The sequence below is a fragment of the Ochotona princeps genome, chromosome 2 (genome assembly GCF_030435755.1).
Source record: "Ochotona princeps isolate mOchPri1 chromosome 2, mOchPri1.hap1, whole genome shotgun sequence".
Taxonomy (NCBI): domain Eukaryota; kingdom Metazoa; phylum Chordata; class Mammalia; order Lagomorpha; family Ochotonidae; genus Ochotona; species Ochotona princeps.
In genome coordinates, this window is record NC_080833.1 from 58,118,233 (window position 1) to 58,130,419 (window position 12,187).

The following is a 12,187-nucleotide window of genomic DNA, read 5'->3' on the forward strand; positions in this document are numbered from 1 at the left end:
CCATCCAGCTCCCTGTGTCCTGGAAAGCAGTCGAGTATGGCCCAAAGCCTTGGGATCCTGCACCCAAATGGGAGTGGGAGACCTAAAGAAGTTCCTGGCTCCTGGCTTCAGATCAGCTCAGCTCCGGCTGTTTTGGCCACTTGGGGAAGTGAATCAACAGATGGAAGATCTTTCCCTCTATCTCTTCTTCTCTCTGTAAATCTGACTTTCCAATAAAAATAAATATTAAAAACAAAAAATAAAAAAGAAAGAAAATAGTCGATGTAGTCAGAGCAGGATACTTGTAAGAGTGAAAACTGACAGAAAATAAAGTCTGATTCTGAAACACTGCTATTTTTGCAAAATTGTCTAGACTTTATCTTATAAAAAAGGCATTCCAAATTGCTAATCAGAAAAGCAGCTGTATAAGTCTTCCAGGAATTGGTTTTAAAAAGAACAAACAGAACAAATTCTAGTGCTCTGTTAGAGATTCCAATCTATTGTTTTTTTTTCAAAGATTTATTTATTTTTATTACAAAGTCAGATATACAGAGAGGAGGAGAGACAGAGAAGATCTTCCGTCCGATGGTGAGCGCAACGGACGGTGCTGTGCCAATCCGAAGCTGGGAACCAGGAACCTCTTCCTCTGGGTCTCCCACGCGGGTGCAGGGTCCCAAAGCTTTGGGCCGTCCTCAACTGCTTTCCCAGGCCACAAGCAGGAGGCTGGATGGGAAGCGGGGCTTCCCTGCTTGTGGCCTGGGAAAGCAGTAGAGGACGGCCCAAAGCCTTGGGACCCTGCACCCATGTGGGAGACCTGGAAGAGCTCCTGGCTCCTGGCTTCAGATCAGCTCAGCTTCATCTCTGGTGGCCATTTGGGGAGTGAACCAGAGGATACAAGATCTTTCTCTGTATCTCCTTCTCTCTGCATATCTTTCCCAAATAAATAAATAAGTATTTAACAACATAGATATCCTATAAACATGAGATTAAGGAAAGAAAAATGAACACTTACTAAATACCATTAAGTTCTAGCCCTTTTATCGTCATTAGAGGAAAAGGAAATGTATGTACAAATTTAGATTTAATTTTGTTTCTACTGCTTTTATGAAGTAGAAAAGGCAAGAGACTATCATTACCTGTAAGGTAATTTTAAGGACATTCAGGTAATTCATTATTAAGTCTGCCATATGTAAATGCAAATAGTAGCCACTTTCTAGCCAAATATTCAGATCTCTAGTCAAGATGTACTGTTCACTGTCCTTCAGCGATGGGCTTGGCGCATGGAACTGATAATCATACATGTGGACTATCAACTGATGGTTTATAGGTGAAGCTCACTTGTGGTATCAGGCTTTTACAGACTGAGGGTCACAAAGGAAAAGGCAGGAAGCATTTAGCAGCTTACATAGTTCCCATAAGCCTGTCTATGGAACCATCAATTATGTCCACACCCTTGTCTGAAAATATCTCTTTGTTCTACATATCCAATTGTTCCCATTCAAATGATATCCAACCAGGTGTTCTCATACAAAAGATATCCATTCAATTGTACTCATACAAATGATATCAAGTGTCTCTTACAATGTATCATATGCCACATTTGTATTATGGAAATAACTGGTTTTTCTTTAAAAGTAGACACTAAATCAATGAACAACCCATTGCTAAAATGACAAGACCAAATTAACACCTATTATTATTAGCCCTGAATGTTTATGGCTTAAACTCATCAAACGTCATAGATTAGTAGACTGGATAAAAAAAACAAGACCCATTTATTTGTTGCCTGCAGGAGACATATCTCACCAACAAAGATCACTGAAAACTATATATCATGGATTTTTATTTTTTTCATTTCTTCAAAACACTTTCTTCTGATTAAATTCTTCAATGACTCATAGATCATACAGTAGCATCATTTTCTTCAACAAGGTTTCTGATTTTCTTCATTTCCTCAGCAACACATTAGTCCTTCAGTAGCATGTGCTTTTTGTTTGTTGGTTTTTGTTTTTTGGGGTTTTTTTACTTTATTTTTTTAGTAGCATGTTATTTAACTTCACGGTGTTGTGTCTATTTTTCTTCCTGTTGTTGATTATGTTCTGTGGCTTTTCATTTAAGGGGATGTGCAGAAGCTGTGTAATGGAGACACTCATATCTAGTAACATGTTACTTAACTTCATGGTGTTTAAGTGTCTATTTTTCTTCCTGTTGTTGATTCTATATTGTGGCTTTTAAGGGGATATATAGTAACTGTGTAATGAAGACTATCATATCCAGATGTGAGGATACAATGTAGTATGCATCTCTACTTCCAGACAAAGATGGACTCCTAATGAAACTGTTTACTATATCTAGATAATAGGATGCTGGACTCTGCCACTGTCCATGCCCGCAATGATGGACATATGATTGTGTATGAAGAACTATACTTTAGTAATGATATAGAGGAAATTGGTGAGGGGAAGGGAATCGGGGAGGGGATAAGGGAAGTCCCATGATCTATGGAACTGTATCATAAAATGACAAAATAAATAAATAAATAAATAAATAAAAAGTTAAAAAAAAACACTCTAGGGATGTCTGAAGTTCCTGGCTCCTGCTTCAGTTCGGCGCGGCACCGGCAGTTGCAGTCACTTTGGTAATTGAATCATCAGACAGAAGATTTTTCCTCACTGTCTCTCCTACTCTCTATAAATCCGACTTTGTAATAATCTTAAAAAACAAAACAAAACAAAAACAAAAACAAAAACACTCTAGGGCTCGGCGGCGTGGCCTAGCGGCTAAAAGTCCTCGCCTTGAAAGCCCCGGGATCCCATATGGGCGCCGGTTCTAATCCCGGCAGCTCCACTTCCCATCCAGCTCCCTGCCTGTGGCCTGGAAAAGCAGTCAAGGACGGCCCAGTGCTTTGGGACCCTGTACCCGTGTGGGAGACCTGGAAGAGGTTCCTGGTTCCCGGCTTCGGATCGGCAAGCACCGGCCATTGCGGTTCACTTGGGGAGTGAATCATCAGATGGAAGATCTTCCTCTCTGTCTCTCCTCTCTGTTTATCTGGCTGTAATAAAATAAATAAATCTTTAAAAACAAACAAAAAAAACTCTCTAAATATATACATAGAAGAAAATCTTTCTTGTACTCCACTTTATGGCATCTAACGTTAAATACCTAGAGGTTTTAACTTGGTGTAAAATCCAAGGTCTGTCTTCCTTTTCTAAGACTTGAAAAGGCAGAAATTTACAGAGAAAAGGAGAGACAAAGCTCTTCCATCCACCAGATCCCTTTACAAATGGCTACAATAGCTAGAGCTGAGCCAACCTGATGCCAGGAACCTGGAGCTTCTTACAGGTCCCCACAGGGCTGCAGGGTCCCAAGGCTTGGGCCATCTGCATTGCTTTCCCAGGCCACAAGCAGGGAGCTGGATGGAAAGTGGAGCTGCTGGGATTAGAACTGGCACCCGTATGGGATCCTGGGTGCGTGCAAGGTGAGGACATTAGCAGCTAGGCCACATCGCCAGGCCCCCTACTGACAATCATCAATTTATTATTTATAATGAGAATATTATCAAATTGATTCTGTTTATAATCTTAAAATAACTCCCTATCTTTTACATAAGGAAACGTAATTCATTATCTTGGGCTCACCTTACTTTGCAAATCTTAAATCCTCACCAAGTTCCTACGTACATCCTACTTAAAATTTTCCTTTGTTGATGCAGTTTCCATTTTAAAATTTTTACCACCTCCCATGTAAACATCAAAATCCTAATCATCCTTTAAAATACACATGGTAGGCCTACGATAAGGCAGGACCTTAAAAGTAAATGTCTTCTTAAATTTTGTGCACCAAGCAGTCGAATTTGCCTTACCTTAATGCCACTGCTAATGAGTACCTAGAAATGTTATTTCTGCTTCTCTTAATAAATTGTGATTCCCCATAGCAGGCTATATTTTTCTTATGGATTTACATTCATTTAACAATTTCAACAAATATTTATCAGGGACCAGGTATATGACAAAGTACCAATCTAGGAGATGAAAACAGAGCAGTGAACAAAACAGATTCAGTACTGCCACAGATTACAGTAATTTGAAAATGCACCTGCTTATATTAAAATATTAACCTGGGTCACGGACAAAATGTAACTATTTTTGTTTATGTGTGTAATTGCTATTCACAAATACTGAGTGAATTCAATTTTTAAAAATTGGGGGTGGTGGAGTAGCCTGGCAGTTAAAGTCCTTGCCATGCATTGCAGCAGGATCCCATATGGGCAGCAGTTCTCATCCCTGCGGACTGGGATTCATTCCCTTGTGGCCTGGGAAACAGGTCTTGGACAGTCCAAAGCCTTGGGACCCTGCACTCACGTGGGAGATTCAAAGAAGAAGCTCCTGGCTCCTGGCTTTGGATCAGCTCAGCTCTGGCCATTGCGGCCACTTGGGGAGTGAATTGGGGGACAGAAGATTTTCCTGTCTCTCCTCCTCTATATGTATCTGATTTTTCAGTAAAAATAAATAAATCTTTAAGAAATAATAATTCTTAAAAATTTACTTATCATGCCCAAGGCTGGTAGCCTAGTGACTCAAGTCTTTGCCTTGCATATGCTGCTTCTAGGTGCCGGTCCTATCAAGGCTGACCACTTTCATCCAGCTCCCTGGATCAGCACAGCTCCAGCCACGGCGGTCATTTGGGAAATCAGCAACGGAAGATCTCTGTCTCTACTTCTCTTCGTATATATCTGACTTTTTAATAAAAATAAATCATTTTAAAAATTGACTTTTCCTATCTTACAAATATTTTAATTTATGAATTATAACTAAATACAGACAAGGTTTCTATGCATTAGATTTTTTTAACTTACCTACTAATATCATTGTTACTTAGGTCAAGCCTTTCCAAAGATTGCAGCAGTGAAATTTCATCTGGAACAGATTTTAACTTGTTATCTCTCAGTTCTAGCACAAGGATAGAATTCAGGTGTTTAAGATGCTCCGCTTCTAGTACCTCAATCTGGTTTTCACCAATATGCAATTCCTATAAAACGAAAAGTCAGATATGTGTATTTCTCTATTGATATACTAGATAATGAAACTATAATTGTAGATACTCAATTTCAAATAACAAGAAACATACTGAAAAAAAACCCTCTAAATATTCAATTACATTTCAGTTAGCAAAAAAAAAGGTAAAAAGTAAAATTTCCAAGAATCATCTAGCAATTTAAATATTAAGTTTACAAAACCAAACCAAAGGAGCCAGCATTGTGGCAAAGTGTGTTGAGCTGCCTGTTATGCTATCATCCAAAGCTGAAGTGCAGGCTGTCCTGCTTCCCATCCAGCTCTGTGCCAAACAACTGGGAGGGTCAAGGAAGATAGCCCTAGAACTTGGGCCTCTGATACCTCTGTAGGAAAGGGACCCAGATAGAATTTCAGGCTCTTTACGGGATCATGTGAGCGAGACTGAGCTAAGCTGCAACATCCACAGGAGTATACTAGTGCCCAGTTGGATTGCGGCACGAACTGGACTGGTTTGCTGTACATACTGACATGCACAAGAACCTGGGCTGGAGTTAGGCCTGGCAGTGGTTATTGAAGGTCACCACAACTAGACTTCAGTTCTTGCTGGTGTACGTAAGGGCTAGATCTGTGGCATGCTGAGATGGGCTGAGCCACAGAACCTACAGGGTTGCATAGGATATGGATCTGGGAAAGGAACTGGCCAGGTAACTACAGTCACCACTGTGTGCCCAGGCTGAGACAGGTGAGAGACTGAACCAGATCCTATACTGGCTAGCATGTGCTAGAGTCAGATCTGGGGTCACCTCAGGTGAGCGTGCATAAGGCAGACAAGATGGCCAGCTCATTTGGACCTGTAGGTTAAGTTGAGTGCCATGTCAGAAGATGGAGAACAGAACAAGCTGGACAAACTCTTTTGGCTTTGCTTTGGCATCAAATATCCAGGTGAGTGGATGCACTGGGGTGGACTCTGTCAGCCAATGGACCTGGGAAGGATTTTCTTAAGCTTGGAGAAAAGAAATCAACATCCTAGAACTATCAAAACTTCCCAAACAATTTTCTCAAAACATTCTTCTCTACGGCTACTCATGTTTGGCAGATGGAAAAATCACTTTCCTCTCTCTGCCACTAGACACAGGAAAAAAGAGAAAGTTGGAAGCATGTGTCCCGTCCACTTTTCCCCATGTCTCAATAATCAGTGGTCCTCATGGGCATGCGACCTTGTCAACTATGTAAACATCAAAACTAAAACATTCAAGAAAGATTATTACTAATAATGCCATTAATGTTAGTAACAATGCTAAAATTCTGGGAAATATAAATATAGAATACAGTTCAACAGAACAAATAAAAAGCATGCTGCCATAAAAAAAAAGCCTAATTCCTCTTTTAAAAATTTATTTTTAAAATTAACTTTTGAAAAATATATAGTCATTTAATAATAAAGTAAATAATACCTTTAATAGTTTACAAGAAGGAAATTCAGGTAGAAAACGTAGTTTATTCCTTCGCAAATAAAGCAATTCTAGTGATTCCATATGAGCCAATTCAGGAGGTATACTTTCCAAGAGATTTGAATTACAATCCAGAAGCTTTAATTCTGTAATAAACATTCAATGATAAAGTAGAAAAAATATTATTCTGACTACATGCAAGTGCAAACAAGGTGTTAGCAATCATCGGAATCATCTGTGATATTGTAAACCACTATAACAGAGTACTCAAATATTAAATCTAAGAAATGAAAGCAAGCATGTTAATTATAGAGAAAGAGTAACAACATTAATACTTATTAATTAAAATTTTTAAGATACATTTACTTATTTTAAAGGTAAGGGCTACAGTAAAACCCCAGCTGTAGGCAGTTACCTAGGTTGTCTTGTACCTAGCTAGTGTTACACACCTGGGAGAAAAGCAGCCAACAGCTGGCAGGCACTGAGGGCCTGATTAATGCCAAATTTATGTTAACTATACCAGAGTGGCAGCATAGTCACCTATTCTATTTTTTATATTCTATGTATTTATCCATTTATTAAAGATATGTGGGGGTATTTGGCACTGCGGGCTCCCAGCCCAGCTTGGGTGGACCTATCTGAGTATAATTTAGCGCCAGGTACCCCATGCACTCCGGGGCAAAGGGACCATGGTTTAACCAGGGGAAGGGGCAAGGGAATGTGTGGGAACGAGACCGCTGACGGAGTATGTTGCAGGTGAGGAATAACTTCTAAGGGACTTCCATCAACAAGGCCACTGTACTTGCTGATTATGGAATGCATGTGTCAGAACTGGGTCTCCTCAGTGGCTTAGACGGAGCAGTGAATGGCATGCCCAAATGCACACAGAGAATATGACTTTCCACTGGATCCTGTAGAGGACATCTGATACCATAGCAGATGAAGGAGGACAGAACAAATTGGTCAACTGCCCAAAGAAGGCATTGACAGCCAATATGCAGACAATTGGACACTCCAGGATGGACTAAGCCAATGGAGCTTGCAATGATTTCCTCATCCTCGGCAGTGGCAAGACTGGCAGCATTTTAGATCAAAACTGCTAGAACAGAACCCTCTGAGCATGTTCCACACCAGGAACCCTGGGATAACATCAGGTGGTTGTTCCCCATCCTTGGGTAGTGAGGTGGTAAGGAGGCTAGGTACAGCTTCTTCCCTTATTTCTCCCCTTTTCCCGGATACAGGAAGAAGACAAGGAAAATTTGGGAACAATGGTCTCATTCATTCTCCCCTAATCCTCAACCCTTACCTTGCCAATCAACTACATAAGCACCATCAAAAATAAAAGACTGTCCTTCAACATTAAAAAAAAGAAAGGTTAATTTTAGTACAAAAGCATTTTTTAAATATCCAAATAGTATTTTCCTAATGCAAACGTTCTCTGCAGTTTTTTTTTAAATCTGAAGGTTTTTTTTTGAACATCTGAAGACCCCTTATACTTGTATCCTATATAGAAGTCCCTCTGAAGTATCATTTATTACAGATCTAATTTGTACATTCAGATCTAGTGCAATTTGTACAGATCTAATTTGTACATTTATTATAGATCTAATTTGTGCATTCATATTATAAATGACTATTAAACATTCACTTCAAAGTTATCTGAAATCAACTGTAGAAAATCACTGCTATGGCTTCCTTCACAAAGGTGAAAAACAATGAAGACTTACACAGTTACCAAAAACATTCTAACTTTCCTTCAAAAAGAAGTACTGTAAGATTTTCAACTTGAAAATTCTAAGATGACAAAATATACTCATTTAAAAGGTACTGCTTTATACCCCCTGCATCCCAGCATCCAGATGAAAGATGGATTCCCAATGAAATTGTTGGACTTCTGTAGACAATGGGATGCTGGACTGTCTCACAATGTTGGGTTACACTTAAATAAGAGACTGACAGAATGATGATTCCTTATGAAGGACTACACTACTGTAACAGAACGGAAAAAATTTGACGGGGTGTGGGAGTTTGGGAGGGAATCCCAGCCTATACAAAATTGTACCACAATTCAAAATTCAAAATGAAAATACATTTATATATAATAATAAAAATGGTACTGCTTAAGGCCCCACATATTGGCTCAATCGGCTAATCCTCCACCATCGAGCACCATCTCATAGGGGTGCTGGTTTCTGTCCCAGCTGTTCAGCTTCCCATCCAGTTCCCTGCTTATGGCCTGGGAAAGCAGTGGAGGATGGCTCAAGTCTTTGGGACACCGTACACGCTTGGGAGACCAAAAAGAAGCTCCTAGATTCTGTGTTTGGATGAACTCAGCTCTGGATGTTGCATCCATTTGGGGGAGTAAAGTAGCGGATCAAAGAGCTTTCCGTCTCTGTAAAAATTTGCCTTCCAAAAAAAATAAGCACATCTTAAAAAATTATAAAAGGTACTGTTGGCACTGTGTAGCAGCTAAAAGCTGCCATTTACAACACTGGCCTCCCAGATGATTGCAATTTGAGTACCAACTGTTGTGCTTCCAAGTCAGCTCCTGCTAACGGCCTGGGAAAAGCAGTGGAAGAGGGCCCATGCGTAAGATCCAGAAGAAACTTCTGACTCTTGCTTTGGACTGGTCCAGCACTGTCAACCGCAGTCAAGTAGAGATTAACCAGTGAATGCAAGTTCTCTTTCTCGCTCCCTCTTGACTCTTTCAAAATAAATATATATTTTTAAAATTGTTGATACACCACAATCATTAAAAAAAACAATGAATGAATACTAATATTTATGAAGCTAATATTTATTTTTAAAAAATAAGTAAATTAACTTAAGGAGGCTATTATGGCATTTAGGGAATTAACCAGCTGATGGAAGCTAGATCACTCACTTGCAATCCTGTTTCAAATACATTAACACTTAAAAACAAAAAACTTAGCTACTTTATATATGATTGTTAGGTGGCAAATTTTAAACAAATCAATAAATTTTTACATTTTGTTTTTGGGAAAAGAACTGACAACTCTTAGTCCTTAGAGAAAACAAGACCTTCTCAACATTACTTAGGGATAATGAGCAAGGTATAGCTATAATATAATCACATATTACAGGTCAATTCAACCTATGAAAACGTAGTTATTTCTGTAAACATTTAAGGGATGAATGAAAATATAGCATAGCTTAAAACTTTAATAAATGTCTTAGTTCTACCATTTTACTATAATTCATAATTATATTTTCTCCTTTTGTGTATTACTAAATGTTTCTTTGGTGGTAACTCTTTAAGGTTATTGTTAAACTGACTACTTGCTATGGTCTGCATTTACTATCATGAAAATCTACTTATTCAACGGGCTGGCAGGGTGACACCACATGCTAATCTCCACCTGTGGTGCCAGTATCCCTTAAGGGTACCAGATTAAGTCCTGGCTACTTCACTTCTGATCCACCTCTCTGCTAGTGGCTTTGGAAAGCAGTGCAGGATGGTCCAAGATTTTGAGTCCCTGAACCCATGTGGGAGACTCAGAGGAGGATCCTGGTTCTTAGCTTCAGACCAGCTCAGCTCGGGCCATCTGGGAGTGAACCAGCAAATGGAAACTCACTCTCTCTGACACCCCTCTGCTAACTCCTTCAAGCAAAATTAATATTTAAAAAAAATCTACTTATTTTTACATAACCATATTCAAAATGATCACTCTAAACGCAATTTGCATCAAATTCAAATAGAGTTTATAAAATCAGAACTTACTTTTCATTCTACTTATTTCTGCTGGCAAACTCTTCAGCTGATTACTGGAAAGATTCATTCGCACCAGACTGGATAGAGAAGAAATACCAGTGGAAATCATTGTAAGACGATTGTTTGAAAGATCCTTTAAAAAAAAAAAAAACAGAATGAATAAATACATGAGCCAGTGGAAAAAGCAATAACTCCTAAACAGGAACTCCAGAATTTTGAACGAATTGCATATGAAGACATTATTTCAAAGGTTTGTAACCCCTGTGCACTGACAATTTCACACAGCGTCATGTCAATATTATTTTGCAATATCTCAAGCCCACTACTGCCCATTAAGGTAACAGACAGGCATTAGAATGAATTACTACTTCAAATGACTTTAACACAAAGGTTTCTATTAAAACCGAGACAGGATATATGTGATATTTTCAATGTGTGAATACATTTGTTCATCTATTATTTATTGAGTACCTATAACAAATTAGGCAAATTACCAGAAAAGCCATAATATGAGTTCAAAAGCATCTGTAAGAAAAATTCCTGGGGTTGCAGTTGTGGTGCACCAGATTATGCCACCAGTGGCAAAGCTCATATCCTGTCATCGGCATGCTGGTAGGAGTTCCACGTGCTCCCTGCGCTGGGGAATACAACAGGACCCCTTCCACACAGGATCTGAATGGAATTCCTAAGCTCTTAGTTTCAGCTCACCCCAGCCCTGGCTTTTACAGGTACCTGCTGAACCACTGAACAGAAAATCTTTCATACTCTGTCTCTGTATGTCACTCTGCATTTCAAATAAAGAAATCCAAAAACAAACAAAAACTTGGAATAAAAATACGGCTAAAAAATAGTCATTTCAATTTTGAAAAAAAAAATCTGATTTTGCTAATTTCAGCAAGATGGGTTTTTTTTTTTAATGTTTTAGCTTTTTTTTTTTTTTTAATGTTTTAGCCACTGTGGCCACTTGGGGAGAGAACCAACAGATAGAAGATCTTTGTCTCTGCTTCTCATTGTAAATCTGCCTTTCCAATAAAAATAAATCAATCAATAAAAATAAATAAGTAAACTGGACAGGAAGACTATACGTGACATATAAAAGAAGGAACTAGAATGGAACTACTTTAGGTATAAGTATTAAAGACAATCTTCCCCTGTTGTGTTAAGCTATTTATAAAAAATCCTTTTATCAAACAAAGGGTCAGAACTGTGGCAGAGTAGGTGAGGCCTCTACCTGTAAGAATCCCACCTAAATGTTGATTCATGCCCTGGCTCCTCCACTTCAGATCCAGCTTCCTGTTAATGCACCTGGAAAAGCATTAGAAGATGGCCCAATTGAGCCCTTGTTACCTGTGTAGGGGACCCAAAAGAAGCTCCTGTGTTCATTTTGGCCACTGGGAGAGTCAATCAGGGGAAGACTTACCTGTCTCTCCCTCTCTCTCTCTGTATATCTGTCTTTCAAATAACATAAATCATTAAGAAAAAAAAAAGTCATCTTCAGTGATCCTTCTCCAAACTGTATTCCTGAACTAAAGTGGATTTAATAATATAAGAGAAATAATTTGACTAATATAAAAATAATCTAATAAAAATGGCTTCTGATAATCTCATCACAAAATAAGTTGTACATGTCTTCACTATTTTAATCATCTACACAATTTCTCAGTATGATGAAAAATCCCACCAACCCCAAATCATAAAAAAATTTTTAAAAACTTACTAAATCTTCTAAACTGGAAAGTTGTTCAAATCCCTCTGGTATGACAGTAAGTTCATTATGCTGAAGATACAGGTACATTAGATTTCTTAGATTTGTAATTTCTTCAGGAAGTTTTTTCAGTTTGTTATGGCTATTGATTGATAAAATAAATGTCAAATAATTTGGTGACAGTGTTAATATGTATCAAACATTTTTATTAGCCAAATATGTAGACTTACTGCAAAAAAGAAATACGGTTACCAATTTAAGTGTATTTCAAAATTAAAATCACCAAAGTATACTTTCACTAAAATAG

General features: G+C 38.4%; 1 protein-coding gene across 1 annotated transcript in view; it reads right to left on the reverse strand.

Moving 5' to 3' along the window:
• LRRC40 (leucine rich repeat containing 40) overlaps positions 1-12,187 on the reverse strand; it is a 61,541-nt gene that overhangs the window by 21,448 nt on the left and 27,906 nt on the right. The window contains exons 4-7 of the mRNA XM_058657957.1: positions 11,893-12,022; positions 10,185-10,308; positions 6,446-6,588; positions 4,835-5,007 (exon numbers count right to left, since the gene is read on the reverse strand). Of these exons, the coding sequence (XP_058513940.1) occupies positions 4,835-5,007; positions 6,446-6,588; positions 10,185-10,308; positions 11,893-12,022 (570 nt within the window). The remainder of the gene's footprint in view (positions 1-4,834; positions 5,008-6,445; positions 6,589-10,184; positions 10,309-11,892; positions 12,023-12,187) is intronic.